The sequence below is a fragment of the Hemicordylus capensis genome, chromosome 1 (genome assembly GCF_027244095.1).
Source record: "Hemicordylus capensis ecotype Gifberg chromosome 1, rHemCap1.1.pri, whole genome shotgun sequence".
In the NCBI taxonomy this organism is placed as follows: domain Eukaryota; kingdom Metazoa; phylum Chordata; class Lepidosauria; order Squamata; family Cordylidae; genus Hemicordylus; species Hemicordylus capensis.
Genome location: NC_069657.1, coordinates 156,974,457 through 156,992,722, shown reverse-complemented (window position 1 = coordinate 156,992,722; position 18,266 = coordinate 156,974,457). Strand labels below are relative to the sequence as shown.

Here is an 18,266-nt window from a genome sequence, read left to right as displayed (position 1 = left end):
CCAGATTCCACTTTGTAACACAATAGCGGCGGCAGCAGCCCGAGCTGCCGCAGTTAAAAGTCCAGAAGGGCAAAACACACGTGGGTGCCGTAGAGCAAGCAAGTGAGCTGCTGTGAAAGCCGCGCGCTGCACGGCAGCAGGAGAAAATGGCCGGTGGCGGGGGTGTCGTTCGGGGTTGTCTTGGCGACGAAGAGTCCTGCTGCTCCAACGGGGCTTCGAGCCCTGAGGCTTGTTGGGATCTTTTCAACGTCTTTTCGCTTTAGCTTTCCAAATGCTCATTTTGTGGCCCATAGCCAGACCCTAAGGAGGACAGGGTCGGGTGACGAGGAAAGACAGAAATGTATTTCACTTTTTAATTAATAAGACTCGCAGCAGCTGTTAAGAGAGATACTGTGTGTGTTCGTAAAACTCAAATTCCAATCCCCATGCCCCCAGAAAATGTGGGCTAAGCCCACATTATTATTATTATTTGTGTGGCAATCATTTGACTCAACTGGGAATTTTTTTAAAAAAAATATTTTTATGTTTGATATGCAGTTAGACCATTAAAAAAGGATGCTTGATTCATGGCCCCATCCTTCAGTTGCTGTCAAGCTGCTACAGACATATGTAGCGCTTGATGTGACTGTGCCTTAGGGCGAAGAAAAGCCAGAGGTGGCAGCTGCTGAGTTGGCCGCCTGACGGGAAAAGTGGCCTGCTCTTGCCTACCGCGAGCAGCTGTGCAGCAAACCACAAGGCATCTTGGAGGGACAGAAGAGCCATTTGTCATGGAGAGATGCTGGGAGGGATCTCCCCTAGTGGAAGCCTTCTGTGAGAAAGAGCCTCTCTGAGGAGCCCCTTTCAAATCCCCCGCATTCATTCATATTTAAAAAGAAACCGTGGAAAGAGGCTTGTTAAGGCTACTTGCTTCACACAATAACCACAAGGTTTCATCAGGATCAGGAGGTTTTTTTAAAAATATAAATGCACAATAAATGTGTATTTATTTGGCATTCACTTCTTGTGTGCAGTCTGTACATTTTCCCTTGAGGTGTGCCACTGTGTTATGTGGAATGTGGCTGTTCGAAAGTTGTAGGCAACTATTGCCTGTATGTTATTAGCGATGGCGCAATTCCCTCCTCGGCCCTGTACCATTTTCAGAACGTCTTTTGCAATATTTGCCTTTTAAAAACAAATGGTGTCTCTTCAAACTGTGTAAAGCCTACAGTGGCATGCTCTTCCGTCTCCCCTTCTCCTTTTAAGCTGAGTAGCAAGACTATCCACACACTTCCCACTCCCCCATCCTATAAACAGTTTTGTGCATCTCTTAGAATATATATTGCAAAACTTTGGAAATTGTGTGCTCTCTTTCTCATATGCTAGAGCATGTAGATATATACACATAAGTTATCGAATACAAACTTTTGGTTTAAGATGAGAGTTAAAGTCCTTGCAACTTTTGCTTGTCTCTAAAAACATGGAAATTGCAAGTTATTGTGTTCACCTTAACTATACAAGTAGTTAAAACTTTGTGCAGTGTTGTACAGGTATATTATGCCTGCTTCACAAATTAGGCTTAATCTTGGTCTTTCAGTTCAACACCCCTGCTAAATTGGCAAAGAGGCACCTTTTAACGTGGCGATTCTCTTTATTTAGCAGGGGGAGAGTAACTGGCCCTATCCACCCCCAGCACAGTACTTCCAGTGACTGTTGCTGGTGTGTGTCTTATGTGTGTTTTTTTTAGAATGTGAGCCTTTGGGAACAGGGAGCTATCTTATTTATGTATTATTTCTCTGTGTAAACCACCCTGAGCCATTTTTAGAAGGGCGGTATAGAAACTGAATAAATAATTAACAACAACAACATTGAGTCAGGGAGAAATGTGTCTAGGCTGAAATTCAACAGGCACAGAACTCCACTCACTTGTAGATGCCTCGGATGAATTTCTGCTTAATTATACAAGCATAGTTGTGCCAGTATAGTTAAGATGAAGAGTGTTTTCAACATTCTGTCATTATAAGCCGCTAACATTCTATTGCTTATAAAGTCAAAAGTATCCACCCATACATAAACAAGACACCACTCCTCCAAATTTGGTGCAAATCTATTTCAAAACGGCTGAGGCATAGCAGTTTAAATTTTTAGCTCCAAAAAAAGAGGTTTCAAAGTGTTGGCTCGGGGGTCACTCGCGCGGGGCATCCTGGAACTTCCGGGAGCCCATTGGCCCCGGATCCCAGCAGCTACCGCCAGCTCCATTATGGAGCTGGTAGCCATGTGGGTGGCCGATCCAGCAACCCAGCTACAAGTGGCTGCTCATCTGCGGGGAGAGTGGGCTAAGCCTGCTCTCCTTGCAGAACCCTGTCAGGCGCTTCACATATGTCGTGTGAAGTGCCTCAATGTGTATATTTAAATGTTTGATTTTTTTCCGCATTCCTCCCAAATTAGCCCAGATATCTGCCCAGATATTCCGGGTATCTGCCCATCTGCTCAGATATTCCGGGTAGTACCCAGATTTTAAGCATGTCACTCCGATTGATTAGACCACCTAGATTTCAGATTTCATTAAAACAACAACAACAGCGAAGCTCTAGACTTTGTAGAAGTGGAGTTATGGAACCAAACATGCAGTCACTATTCTGCTCAACCGCTGGACTTGGATTAAGGCAGGAGGCTGGCTGGGAGAGTTTCACAAGTACAGTACTCCCCTGAGAAATGTTGCAAAAAACAAAACAAAACACCCCAGCAGGGGATTTCTATAGGGCAGTTGAGAAGATAGCTTGCTTTTAATGTAAATCACTGCCTTCCTACCAGGCTGTGTATTGTAATGTTTAAAGACTCTGGCTTTACATTCTATACATGCCTACTTAGCAGTAAGCACTGTTGGTTTCAATCAGTCTGGCTCAACCCTGAACCCGTTGAGCCACGTCCGACTGAGCTCATGCTTCTGGTGCATGAAAACCTGTTATTTGGCCTTTTTGTTGCAAAAGACTAACATGGTTGCCTTTCTAGAATTTGGTGTTGTCATCTTTTGCCTACTTCTGGTTGAAGAAAAATGGAAACCCTGATAAGGAACTGTGAAGTTGAATTATTGTTCTTTATTGCCCCACAATAAACATATATTTTTATATAAATGTTATAGATATAATATTTATAAAGATATAAATATTTATATGGAGATATAAAGCTTCCAGTCAGATTTCATGTTTCACAACCTAGCCAGAGTCTGATATTAGTAGAATCTAATAACATGATCCATTCTTTGTGATAAATAAGACCAATGGAAAACCTAGTCACTACTTACTTTTTTATTAGCCTGCTAGGTGGTGCTACAGGACATGCTCTAAGCTCTCAATTTAGTGAAAAATTTCCTTGTGATATATTAGCTGGAAGCAAAACAAAGCAGGTTTGCATCTCATCTTCTACTACTCCTTCAATTCACACATTTTTTTGTTGACAGCTGCCATGATAATTAAAGCAATGGCTCTTATAAATGATGAGATAGGAAAGCTTTGGCTTTTGTATCTTTTTGGAAAGGATGAGTTTGGCATAGTTTTTCATTCTCTAACACAACTCAATTTAACTTTGGCTGCAGTCAGAATCATTTCAGGTGTGAATCTGGTATGTGGAAGAGCACCCTCCATAGTTGTTAGACACAGCATTCTCCCCAGGATTGGAATGAGGAGAAACCCTGATACTGCCTTGTTTGAGGAGAAGCTGGATTTGCACAGTGTTGATCGGCCAACTATTATGTTAATCATGAAGCAACTCCCTCTCTTTCTCAGGGTGGTTGGACTACCAAACAAGAGCACTCCTGCTAGAAGCTGGTAATACTTTGCATTGCAACATTTTGTTGTGACTCCCTACTTGTATATATAGATGCTGAGTCTGTGTCATTTCACCCATACACCTCCCTTATAAATTTGATACAGTTTTCACAGTTAAAAAAAGGTGTGTGTGGTGGTGGGGCTTCAGATGGTATTATGAAGTAAGTAACACAAGGGATCATTAAATAGTTAGCTTCTATCAAAATAAACTGGCAGTTAGCATTAATAATCTGCATCCATCTAGATCAGGGGTGCACAACTCAAATGCTGCGGTGGGCTGGAACCGCCCATGACTTGCTACGTGGGGCTAAGGTCAATTTCCAGCACATTAATTATTACATTAAAATTAATTGTTTAAACTATTAATAAAAGGGAAGGGGCAGAGGGTTGGAGTATGGGGGAAAGGTGAGGGGAAAGTGGGATGGTGTTGTCATTAGGCTTCAAGGACAAGGGACACCTGGTCTCAATCTGCCCTAAGGGAGACACCAGTGTCCAGCCAGACACAGTTATTCCTGGATATAAACTCTACCGAAGGGACAGGGAGGAGAGGATTGGGGGAGGAGTAGCACTGTATATCAAAGAAGGGATAGATTCCAATAAGCTAGAAAACCTAGCTGGACCAGAGTCCTCCACAGAATCATTATGGGTAACATTACGAGGAATGAAAGGAAATGTGTTACTAGGGACATGCTATCGCCCTCCAGATCAAAATGCTGAAAGTGACCTGGAGTTGGAGAAACAAATAAGAGAGGCGTCAAAGAGAGACGGGGCAGTAATACTGGGTGACTTCAACTACCCACACATAGACTGGGTAAATTCACATTCAGGTAATGACAGAGAGTCCAAATTTCTAGATGTGCTAGATGTCTATGCCTTAGAGCAGTTAGTCGCAGAACCAACCAGAGAGATGGCGACTTTGGATTTAATTCTGAGTGGTGCCCAGGACCTGGTGCGAGATGTCAGAGTTGCAAAACCATTGCGTAGCAGTGACCATAGTGTGATGCAATTCAGCATATATGCGAGTGGAGAATTGTCAAGAAAGTCCAACACAGATGCGTTGGACTTCAGAAGAGGAAACGTCTCAAAAATGAGGACACTGGTAAGATGGAAGTTGAAAGGGAAAATCAGGAGGGCCAAATCATTCCAGAAAGCATGGAACTTATTTAAAACCACAGTACTAGAAGCACAGTTGGAATGCATACCAAGAAGAAGGGAAGGTACCACTAAGTTCAGGAGGATGCCAACATGGCTAACAAGTAGAGTCAGGGAAGCTATAAAAGGGAAGAAGACTTCCTTCAGAAAATGGAAATCCTGCCCAAATGAAGAGAACAGGAAGGAACATGAACGCTGGCAAAAGAAATACAAGGACACAATAAGGGATGCAAAGAGAGAGTTTGAGGAGCATATAGCTAGAAGTGTTGAGGGGAATAACAAAAACTTCTTTAAATATATTAGAAGTAGAAAACCTGCCAAGTTTCAATGGTTCTGCATTGGTAGAGTTTATATCCAGGAATAACTATATTTCTATACCAGGGAGTATAGAAATTGAAATAATAATAATAATAATAATAATAATAATAATAATAATAAATATAATATAATTATAAGTAGAAAAATCAACAACAAACAGCAAGTGCCACCTTTGTAAAGAAGCAGATGAAATAGTGGACCACCTAATCAGCTGTTGTAAAAAGATCACACAGACTGACTACAAACAAAGGCATGACAAAGTAGCAGGGATGATACACTGGAACATCTGCAAAAAATACAAGCTACCTGTAGCCAAAGATTGGTGGGACCATAAAATTGAAAAAGTTGTACAAAATGAAGATGCAAAAATATTATGGGACTTCCGACTACAAACAGACAAACATCTGCCACACAATACACCAGATATAACTGTAGTCGAGAAGAAAGAAAAACAAGTTAAAATAATCGACTTAGCAATAGCAGGGGATAGCAGAATAGAAGAAAAAGAAATAGAAAAAATTACACAAAATACAAAGATCTATAAATTGAAATTGAAAGGCTGTGGCAGAAGAAGACCAAAATAATCCCAGTGGTAATTGGCGCCCTAGGTGCAATTCCAAAACAACTTGAAGAGCACCTCAACACCATAGGTGCCACAGAAATCACCATCAGCCAATTACAAAAAGCAACTTTACTGGGAACAGCCTATATTCTGCGACGATATCTATAATAACAGCAACAACATTGATAATAAAATTCAGGTCCTTGGGAAGGACTTGATGTCTGGATAAAACAAATCAGTCAATAACACCTGTCTGACTGTGTAAATAAATATATAATATAATAATAATAATAATATATTATTATTATTATTATTATTACTTAACAATATATAATAATAATATATTTATATCCAGGAATAACTATATTTCTATACCAGGCAATATAGAAATAATAATAATAATAATAATAATAATAATAATAATAATAATAATAATACACTGCAGGAATAATAGACTGGACCCAGGCAGAGCTAGTGACGCTGGATTGTAAGACCAGGAAAATCATGACCATCAATCATGCTCTGCACCCCCGCAGTGATGTCGATAGGCTCTACCTCCCTCGCAGCTCAGGTGGAAGAGGAATGCTGCAAGTCCATCAAACAGTAGAGGAGGAGAAAAGAGGCCTTGAAGAATACATCAAGGACAGTGAAGAAGATGCACTTCAAATGGTCAATAATGCGAAACTATTCAACACCAATGAAACAAAGCAGGCCTACAAGAAAGAACAAGTCAAGAACCGAGCAGAAAAATGGAAAAATAAGCCCCTGCATGGTCAATATTTGCACAATATAAGTGGAAAATCAGACATCACCATGACTTGGCAATGGCTTAAGAATGGTTACTTGAAGAAAGAAACAGAGGGTTTAATACTGGCTGCGCAAGAACGGCATAGGCGTAATTATAGGGGGGCGGGGGGGCACGTGCCCCCGGCGCCACCTTTGTGGGTCACGTGGGGGGCGCCGCCATGACCCCCGCCAATCCCAATTTTTTAAAAAAAATTTTAATAAAAATTTTTTTGGTGGCGCCCCCTCCCCCACGCGGTCCCTTCCGCGTGCACGCCCGCCCCCCCTTGCTTTGCTGGCCTCAGCCTGACCCTGGCTTGCCTTGTTGGCGGGCGGCGGGCGGGCGCCTAATTTCATGCTTGCATCAACTTCTAGAGGGCAGCAGTACTAGTCACGCAGCGCATGCGTGCGTGCGTCCTCCTCGGCTTGCCCTCTGCACGTGGCGCCAAGAGGAGAAGAGTGTTGCTGGGGCTGGCGCAGGCGGGCAGGCGGACCGGACAGCATGACGACGGAACAACAAGGATTTGGCCGGCGGGTGGAACAGACCTCGAGTCGGGGCCGTCATTACTTAAAGCGACGTGCACTCAGACTCTCAAGGTGTGTGTGTGTTTATGTTCTCTTCTCTGTCTGACCCCACGGGGTCTACAAAATGGCGTTTTTTGGACTGCAGTAAGTAACACCATGAAGAAGAAAGTTTGGTTTGTTTCCACTGTATTTAATAATGGAATGGAAAATAGCTTCCCTAGTGGTGTTTTACTGCTGCAGTGTTCTGTATCTATTAAAATACTGTTTTTCTAGTTGGTCAGCACAAAAAAAGAATTAAGATTTCTACCAGGCGCAGGGGTGGTGTGGATCCTGTAATCGAGGTCTTGGTGTCAGCGGCTCAGCACCACCGGCGGGAAGAAGGGTGAACTAACTTGATCGGAGTGCCCAAGGGCAGAGCAGAAGCTGCGGGCGGCACCTGCTGCGGCGGCTTCCGCTTGGCCTCCGTCTGGTTTCTTTTGCAGACTGCTCCCACTGCTCCCCCTTTTCTTGCCAGTGCCGGCGGCCAAGCACACCCCCCTTTCCCGCGATCCAGAGCAGAGTGTGCAAAAGGGGCAGGGGCGCACGTTCGCCATGCTGAGGGATGCAGCACAATCCTGGGGCGCGCACAGCGCAGCTGGGCATGTAGAAGCCGCACGCCTCGCCCTGTGCCCTGCTGGCCCCGCCACCGCTGGTTGTCTCTGGCCTCTTGGACTCTGAGCTGCGCTGCCTTAAAAAAAAATTTACTTTGACTGTGTTGGACCATGCCCCCAGAAAATAAAAAGCACTAAACTGCAGAAGGCACGCACCATCCCAGAAGAAGTGTTCCCCCGCCCCTTCACTCTCTCACAGCAGCATGCCTCCACTGGGCTGACTTCCACCATGCCCAGTTGCTCCTGGACCGGGCGGGGTCCAGTCTTGGGCACCGCCCAAAGTTCCCGGTTCAAGCTCCACATATTTGCCAGTTTGATACTCGTGATCCACCTATACACACCAATGGTTCTCCTCTTGCCTCTATGCCAAAAAGAAGCTTCACCAGTTTAATTTCCACCTATTGGGCTGCTGTTTACAGACAGGAGTCTGCAGATTTCGCGGTCTAGCAATGATTAACCCACAGGTAGGAAAGGATGTGACGAAAATATTCCCCATTTCATCCCAGCTTCTTTATGCAGTCTGATGCCACGCACGATTACTCGGATGCAGGCTCGGACTGGCCCATAGGTCAACAGGGCATATTCCCGGTGCGCCCTACCCACGCGGTGCCCCTGCGCCCCAACTCTCACCCTTAATTACCTATTCTGCTCAAAACCTGGCGCCCTCCCCATATACATTGTGGTGCCCTCTCAGTGCCCCCAGTCTGGCCCTGCTCGGATGTAAAGCCTAGAGATTTTGGGAGTGCAAAATAGCCAGCAGCAGGAGAGAAGCCCCCAGCTTGTAATAATATGTGAATGATTGCTGGCAGAGCTGAGAGCCTTCACATTTTGATCTGTGCTTGTACCTTAAGAAAGCAGAGGCGGACAGTGTTAATAAAGAAAGATTTAACAGAGAGTTTGTGCTCAGAATACAGTGGACAGCAAAAAGGTCAAATTTGAGCGGTGACAGTAAACAAGGGTTCTCTCTCTCTCTCTTATTTTTTAAGGAGGGAGTAGGAAAGGTGGTGATGGAGAGAAATGAAAGCAGAACTTTGCCAAGCAATTGCAAATTAACAGAAAAAAGCAACAGCTGAAAACTGTACTAAGATTAGTATCTGTTGCTGCTGCAGCAGCTCTAAAATGCCAATTACATTGCCTTGTGGTGCTAGTAAGCCTCTTTTTCTAAAAGTACAGTTTCCCCAAAGTTTTTGAGATGATATTAGGGTGACTTCTTAAATCTCTTGAATAGCTTAAAAGAAAAACACTGGAGAAATTGATTTTTTCTAATTATCAGACAAAACTAACTAACAGAGGAAACAGACAAAACTAACTTTGATGGCATCATAGACCAATTTGCATCCATGAAAGCAAGGAGGGTCCAGTTATGATTTTAGGTTATATATTTTTGGTTATTTGTTGGATTTTTGGTTATTTGTTGGATTTTTGGTTATTTATCGCATTTTTGGTTATTTATCGCATTTCTGGTTATTTATCGCATTTTGAAATTTTTGGTAATTTTTGTAATGTTTTAAATTTTTAAAATAAAAGTTTTCTGAAACATGTATGTCAGTCAGATGTATGCTGGGGGGGCGACGGGGGGGGGGGGGGGCGCAATTTCAGTGCTTGCCCCGGGAGCCGTTTTCCCTAGTTACGCCTTTGAAGAACAGGCACTAAGAACAAATGCAATAAGAGCAAAAGTCGAAAAATCCACAACAAACAGCAAGTGCCGCCTTTGTAAAGATGCAGATGAAACAGTGGACCACCTAATCAGCTGTTGTAAAAAGATCGCACAGACTGACTACAAACAAAGGCATGACAAGGTAGCAGGGATGATACACTGCAACATCTGCAAAAAATACAAGCTACCTGTAGCCAAAAATTGGTGGGACCATAAAATTGAAAAAGTGGTAGAAAATGAAGATGTAAAAATATTATGGGACTTCCGACTACAAACAGACAGACATCTGCCACACAATACACCAGATATAACTGTAGTCGAGAAGAAAGAAAAACAAGTTAAAATAATCAACATAGCAATACCAGGGGATAGCAGAATAGAAGAAAAAGAAATAGAAAAAAATAACAAAATACAAAGATCTACAAACTGAAATTGAAAGGCTGTGACAGAAAAAGACCAAAATAATCCCAGTGGTAATTGGCGCCCTGGGTGCAGTTCCAAAAGACCTTGAAGAGCACCTCAACACCATAGGGGTCACAGAAATCACCATCAGCCAATTACAAAAAGCAGCTTTACTGGGAACAGCCTAGATTCTGCGATGATATCTATAACAATTGACAATAAAATTCAACCATCCCAGGTCCTTGGGAAGGACTCGATGTCTGGATAAAACAAACCAGTCAATAACACCTGTCTGACTATGTAAACAAGAAATAATAATAATAACAACCGTGCCGTTGGTTCTCACCGTTCCACCATGTTTCCATTACACCCACTATATCTATGTTTTCATTAGTAACCAAGCACTCCAGCTCACCCATCTTCGCTCGGAGGCTTCTGGCATTGGTATATAGACACCTATACACTGAGTCCCTCACCTGGTGTTGGCATGTGCTATCCCCCTTACCATCACTTGACATATTTGGCCAGCTGTCCTGTGTTTCCTTCTGCTCAACTCCTGGCTCTACTCTGACCCCTTCTTATTTATCCAAAACATTTGTACCCTTGCACCTTAGGGAATTTTGCTGGCCAAACCAAATACCACCCAGTTCCTGTCAGTAATCCTCCAGGTGTCATTTTAAAAGCTGCTCTGTGACCTTCTTGGTTTTAAGCACCAGCAGTCTGGTTCCATTTTGGTTCAGGTGGAGCCCATCCCTTTTGTACAGGCTTCGCTTTCCCAAAAATGGATCCCAGTGCTTAATGAATCTAAACCCCTCCACCTGGCACCACCATCTCATCCACACATTGAGACCCCTAAGTTCTGCCTGTCTTGCTGTCCCTGCACATGGAACAGGTACCACTTCAGAGAATGCTACCCTGGTGGTCCTGGACTTCAGTATGTTACCTAGCAGCCTAAATTTGGCTTCCAGGGCCTCCCGACTGCATTTCCCAACATCGTTGGTGCCAACATGCACCATGACAGCTGACTCTTCCCCAGCACTGCCTAACAGACTACCTAGACACAGCGTGATGTCTGCAACCTTCGCACCAGGTGGACCTTTGTTACTGTGTGGTCTGTGTGGACATCTGCAACTTTCATTACCATGCAGTCTACACGTGGGTTGCAGACCCATCTCTCTATGCCCCCCCAGTGATCGAATCACCCACTATTAGGAGGCCTCCACTCCCTGTAGGAGTATCCTCTGTGCGAGAGGATATGGGCACATCACCTAAGGAAGGGGTCCCTGCTAAAGGAGTGTTTCCCTCTTCCTCAGTCCAATGTCCTCCTTCCCTGAGACCTTCACTCTCCGTGACCGCAGAACCTCTGTCAGCCTGGGAGTGGGATGCCTCTACCTCATCCCTGAGGGTCTCATCCACACACATCTCTGCCTCCCTGAGCTTCTCCAGGTCAGCCACCTTGACTTCAAGAAACATACATGCGAAATACTACATGCAGCATGCAGTGTGATTTTTTTTTTACATGTATGCAGTGTGATTTTAAGCATGCTTCCTTAGAAGTAAGTCCATTTTAGTTCAATGGGATATGATATCCCTACTAAATTTAAATGGACAAAAATTCCAAAGTAGGTAATCCAAAGTACAATCTGGATAAGTCACAAGATTTCAATGCAACTTAAGCATGGATTGGGCACTAGGGGGTGTAGAAGATTGTGCCATGAAAGTTATGAAATGGACACAATCCAGAGAAAATCAGACATGCTTCAGTTCTATTGAAATCTCCTTGTGACTTGCATACCTATAGGTTTATCCAGATTGCTCTCATTACCTACTTCAGCATTTTCATTCAGTTAACTTCTAGGAACTTTAGTGGGGATATTCTGATGGAAGACTTGAACATTTGTTACACAGGAACAGAGAAAACGGCCTTATAGCAGGTCAAACCATTGGTTCATCAAGTTCAGTGTTGTCCACACTATCTGGTAGTGGCTCTTCAAGATTTCAGGCAGGAGCCTTTCCCAGCCCTACATGGAGATGTCAGGGATTGAGCCTAGGACCTTCTGCATCCAAAGCAGATGCTCAATCACTGAGCTATGGCTCCATCTCCAAATTCTTCTTTCCAAATTCTCCTTTTTCAATCATTGGATCCTCCAGCTTAGAGGAATGGCCTAGCTAATCCTGGTGGTGTGGCACAATATATACCATTACCATTTCTGACAAAGCAAATACTGATAAACCCATTGGACTTGCTGTTCACTGGAGTACAGATCCTGATTTCTGGTTGTGCATAAGTGTTCAGGCAATGCACTACGGGCCTGTAGTTAAGTGGTTGAGCATCTGTGTTGCACACAGAAGGTCCTAGGTTCAGTCCCTGGCATCTCCAGGTAGGGCTGGGAAAGTCTCCTGCCTGAAATGTCAGAGAATTGCTGCTAGCCAGTGTAGAAAATACTGAATTAGATGGACCAATGGTCTGACTCAGTATAAGGCAGCTTCCTATGTTCCTGTGTACAGCTGGCTGGACATCAGCCAGTGTTAAGAGTAAAGCTGACTTGCAGATTTTTGCCTGGGCAGCACAGTGTTAGCTGCCTTTTTCTTTTTCTTCTAAGATGGCATTTTCCTCTCATTGTTATATTTTATGCAACTCAGTAGGCCTTCCTGAAATGTAGTATAGCATGAATAATAAGGCTGTTGTTCTGTGTATTATGCACAAGTATTAGAAGAAAAATAGCACTGAGCCAAAATTAGGCAGCTCTTTCCCTGCCTAATTCTCATTCCAGCAAATTTCCAAAGAATGAATTTATGTCCATAAAATCAGAAAAGTTGCTTTGGAGCAGATAAATACCTAGAATGTGTAAGTGTTAAATTTGCCACTACCGTAGATGAGCTCATCTAGTAAAGTGGTTCTGATAAAAGCTAGCAAGGAACTGAAAGAAAATCCTTTCATTTCTGCCTCCTAGGAATAAAGTGTGTGTGTGTGTGTGTGTGTGTGTGTGTCTCTGTGTGTGTGTGTGTGTGTGAGAGAGAGAGAGAGAGAGAGAGAGAGTAAGAGAGAGAGGTTGCCATCAAGGGCTTGGCTGTTACTATCTGCCTTGCCTCATCCCTCAGCAATAGGAGACTTCAAATAGAAGCTGCTGCCAGAAGGCACTGTGGGGCAGGGCAGGGGAGGGCATCATGTGGCCACACAAGAAAAGCCCTACTGGATCAAGCTAAGGACCCATCTAGACCAGCATTTTGCATCCTGTAGTGGCCAACAACCAGGTACATAGCTGAAGCTGCAAACAAAGAAAAGAGGACAACCACCCACTCCTTTTGGTATTCCCTAGAACCTGGTGTTCAGGGGTGTGCCCCCTCTGATCCTGTAGTAGGCTTGTGAAGCTTGCTGCTGTAGCTTAAATAGCCTATTCTGGTCCCTGCAGATCAGATAGAAGTGGTGGAAGGGGTCATAGCGTGTGGATGGAAGGAGCTTGAATGTCTGGGCTGCAGCAATCGAAAGTGCTGAAAACTGTGCACCAGTACTCTAAAACTAGAATCATCTGGATGTGCCATTAAACCCTCTGTAATCCTTCCAGAAAATCTGGGCTAGAAATACCTGTACCCAGCGGATTATAGAAACACACACCTTCCCATAATCAAGCCTGCTTAAGGATTATTGGCTCCGATCACTGACAACTTTGAATTCTGAGTTACTGTTCATGAGATAAAGTGAGAGATAAATATTTAAAATGAAAACAACTCCTATGCCTTTAACTTGGCTGTGATTCAATTAACTGCCCACACCACTGCAGATTATGCCTTCATCTAAGAACTTCTTTCTTTCTGGAGACCTGTTCTGAAATGAAAGATCTCTTTATAGAGCAGGGGTGGGGAAGCTTGGCCCAATTGTGGCTGGGGATGATGGGAGTTGTAGTTCAAAAACAGCTGGAGCGCCAAGCTTCCCCACCCCTGTTATAGAGTATGAGTGCTACTCTAATTGTAGCATTAGCAAATGAGAAAGCCTCTGAGTATATGCCTAGCATCAGCAAAATCAATCCAATCATTATCTTCACAGATCATTTTTATTGTATCTAATTGCGCTCACGCACACACATGCAGAAGTGCGTGTGAATTATTTAAAATATTTATAACCTACCTTCTGCCTGGAGACAGGCCCCCAGGGCAGCTGAAAATAAAAGAAAATTAATACACTAAACATTGTTTATGTATGCATGTGTTATAGACAATGGCTGACATCTAGACTAATGCAGCACTTGTGCTAGGGGCTGCTTTTGTCTATCTCCCCTTCACTCTGAAACCATGCCTGCTGAAAATATGGGAGATCAGCTAAGATTGTCCCTCTCTGCCTAGCACCATTAAAAGGGCGAAGGGGAGGGATATGGACTATTCCTCCCAATTGTCTCTGCCTGTCAAGATTATCCCAGACCTGAAGGGCCTATGCATGTTGTCTCATATTTTAAGTGCTATTTGCCCATTGATCTGGGATGTGATAAGAGAAAAGGCACTTATATCAATAACACTGGGGGAGGTAATCTATTTTATTATTATTATTCAGCTTTTTAATCAAAAAAATCACAAAAATGTTTTATTGTCCCAAAGGGACACACAATCTACACACACACACACACACACCCCACCAGCAGTTACAGTCCCTGAGGGGATGCTGTGCTGGGGGCAGTTGATCCCCCCTATTAAATATAAGATAACCTAACTTTTGGTTATTCCCCTCCCTCCAATAATCATGAACTAGCTGGGCCGGGGACAGAACATCTGTGCCTCTAGTTCGCCTACTGCTACCATTTTCTTTCCCTGCCCACCCACCACCGCCGCTTCCCCCTGCCCCCATTCACCCACCCACCCATCACCTTCTTCCCCCATTCGCCCGCCTGCCACCACCATTTCCTCCCTCCCCCCACCATCTTTCCTACCTCATCTGCAAGCCTGTTCACCGGCACTAGCTCTTTCCTCTCTCCCTGCCGGCAGCTCGTTCACGAACTATCACGAGAGCTGCCACGCATGGGATATATAGATATTGTAGTTTGTTGTGGGGGCTGGGAATCCTCTTTCAGAGATATCCAGCCCGCTGCACAGGAAGGGAATTTTAGCCATTTCAAATCTGTAATGTAGACATGCACATACAGTAATCTCTGGCCTAATCTTCTGTTTTGTGTCAGTATACCAAGGATACATACACTAGAAATTGTACAGCCCAAAGCTGATGCCTTTCTAGCCCACTTGTACAATGTCTTTGATGAAGAGCTATGTTTTAGTTTCAAAATGTATGCACTGACCCACTTAATTTCATATGCACATGATTCCATAACTGGCACCACAGTAAAAGGAACGTGTCAGAGAAAGATTAACTTCTGGGTAGCGCAATAAGAGATGGGTGTCAGAGGACTGGAACAAAGTGATTATGCCTTTTTATCTTAATAGTGGTGGGAAGCAGAAGCAGCAAATGAGATTGCAGAGCTGGTTAATACTCCTTGCATGCAAATAAGACTGAGCTTCTTTGAGACTGTTTGTCACCATGTGAGTGCTAGGGCCATACTGACAAAACGGATGCCATCTGGAGTTTAATTTGAGCCAGGACTCAGCTCCGGCACTTATTTGAATGCCAGCCTTAGCACATGTAAAACAGAACAGAATGCATGTGATTAACTTATCTAAACCATCCCCTGCTAACTGATCAAAGAGGCACCTTTTAAAAGTGTTGATTCTCTTTATTTAGCAAGGGGAGAGCAACTAGCCCTATCCAATTCCAGCACAGCATCCCTTCAGTGGCTGTTGCTGAGTGTCTATCTTATGTTGTGTTTTTTTTAGATTGTGAACACTTTGGGGACAGGGAGCCATTTCCTTCCTTCCTTCCTTCCTTCCATAAACTGCATTGGGAAATTTTGTTGAAAAGCGGTATATAAATATTCATTGTATTTGTCGTATAAATTATGCTTTGAGGTTGTACACACAACCTCTTTTCTCATAGCCGGGGAGGGATGGGGGAAGGCAGGATTGCTTTTGTCTTCCCCCAAATGATCTCAGTGGAAATCCTGCTTGCCGTACTGTGCTTGCAGATGAGCACTGCTGCAGTAAGCAGCATGGCAGCAGGGAGCCCAGCGAAGGACGCCCAGCCTCCAGAAACCCTACAAAACATCATGCTGCTTGCACATGCATTGAAGGCTTTCTAGAGGCTGGGGTGCTCCTTCCCCTGGCCTTTATGGTGTGTCAGGCTTCTGGCAGTCCAAACAGTGCTGGAGGCACTATATTCTGAGTCAGCTTTTGGGTTGCACATTAAATTACCTCAGTGAACTTAAAGGAAACAAATGATGAGCTCAAGAACAATGATTAGCAAATATCCATGACTGATTAGCACACTTCTAAACAAGAAATGTTATCTCACGGAGAACCTGCTGTATATTGACAAAACCATCCTACTGTATACTGACAAAACTGTCTTTTTATTTATTTATTTATTTATTTACTTACTTACTTACTTACTTACTATACTGCCCTTCCAAAAATAAGATAGACACCAGCAACAGTCACTGGAGATACTGTGCTGGGGGTGGATAGCAGTTACTCTCCCCTAAATAAAGGGAATCACCACATTAAAAAGTGCCTCTTTGCCACGGTAGCAGGGGTTAAATCATTAAATCAATATTTTAAAATTGAGACAAGCATCTTTCCTTAAGGTTTAATGAATCCTGTCAGGAGCAACTACTGAATTCTCTAGTATTCTAGGAAATGTTCACATTTCTTAATCAATAATTTCACCATCTATATTCCAGATTCTCAGCTTTTGCAAGAACAGCCAGAACAACTTATCTGTTGTATGATATCTAGTATATTTTATGTTTTCTTGTTTAGAAGTTTGTCTCAATGGGGATCATGTAGAAAGTGTGCTGGGTGCAGTCAGGAAGGGAAAGGGAGGGAAAGGAGAAAGAAGAAATGGAGTTGTTCCTGAAAAAACTCTTTGTCAAATCTATAAAGATTACTTTGCGAGGGAAGCTGCAATAAAACACTATCTTAAGTAGATCTTATTTATTTAATGCAACTTTGAGCTTCCAGTACCTGAAAGCCTTTTAATAAGCAGAACTAAAAATGTCCAGCTTTAGGTCAGACTGAAGTAAGAAGGTCACAAGCCTTTAATATCAAATTTAATATGAAAATATATGGTAAAGGGATATAAATCCAGGTCTACACATCTACAGGTCAAACTTTAGCATTATCAAAACAAAGGTATGAAATCTAGGTGCATACTCAAAACTTTCCCCCCTCACAGAGGAGTTTTTGTTTCCTCCCATCCCTGCCTTCACAGTGCATTGGCCAGATATGCTTATTGGCAGTTGGAATACTAATTCACTCATTAGTACCATATCACACATCCTCCTGCTTTGGTCCAGACAAGTAGATCAACTTTTTATGTTTAAAGTGCCACATGTAAGCTGATTTAATTAAATGTGAGTTGCAGAATTATTCTGTTAAATGTTGAAAAAGGTTTCCTTGGAGAGGGACTGATAGGAACGTGACAACACTGGTCTGAGCCAGTCAGCATTGTGCACAACTGGCTTTTCCTCAAACATGCAGAACCATTTTTCTCAGACTTTGATATTTGAGGGAGAATGGCTTGTTTGAAGAAAAAGCAATGAATACACTTGACATTTTTTGTATCACTTCTCTAATTTGACTCCCCCCCCTCTATTATTTAAACTGCCAGCTGTGCTGTGTTTTAGCAGTTACTTATGTACATGTTCAGCAAATCTATATATTTAATTCTCTAAGGCATACCCGTGGCTAATCCCATGTGTGGTAGCTCTTGCAAGAGTTTGGAGAGCTGCCAGATAGCCACGGGACAGGTGGGAGGGAGGAAAATGGCAGCTGCAGCTGGTGAAAAAAAGTCAGCTGGCCAGAAAGCAGGCAGGGGGAGAAGAAGCTGGCCCGCCCGCCTGCTTCCAAGCCAGACAGCCAGCCAGCCAGAAAGTGGGGTGGGATGGAGAAGAAGATGGTGCCCAGCCAGCCAGAAAGTGGCGGGTGGGCCAGCCGGCCAGAAATTTGGGGGGGGGGAGAGGGAGAAGAAGCTGGCCAGCCCGCCCGGCTGCCTGCCCGCAAGTGGGGAGGGGGAGATGAAGCTGGTGCCTGACTGGCAAGAAAGTGGTGGGTGGGCCAACTGGCCAGAAACTGCGGGGGGGGGGAGGCAAGAGGGAGACGAAGCCTGCCCACCTGAAAGCGGGGGGAAGCTGGTGCCTGGCTGGCCACAAAACAACGGGGGAGGGGGCAAGAAAAAGGTGGCGTGCAGGCCAGCAGAGGAAGGAGGTGGCGGTGAATGGGTGGGCTGGCCGGAGATGCAGATACTCTGTGCCCAGCCTAGCTAGTTCATTAATAAAATTAAAAGCAGAGAAAAGTGTTTATTTGCTTCAACCCCCCAT

The 18,266-nt window shown here is 43.8% G+C and overlaps 1 protein-coding gene across 3 annotated transcripts in view; it reads right to left on the bottom strand.

Annotated features, from left to right (window-relative positions):
- Positions 1-18,266, bottom strand: part of TMEM177 (transmembrane protein 177) — a 33,287-nt gene that overhangs the window by 3,583 nt on the left and 11,438 nt on the right. The window contains exon 2 of one of the 3 annotated variants that reach the window (XM_053263622.1): positions 13,979-14,008. The exons of 1 other annotated variant lie outside the window; for it this stretch is intronic. In XM_053263622.1, the coding sequence (XP_053119597.1) occupies positions 13,979-14,008 (30 nt within the window). Of the gene's footprint in view, positions 158-13,978; positions 14,009-18,266 lie in introns of those variants that run through there. One more of the 3 variants, XM_053263638.1, reaches the window with a different exon arrangement.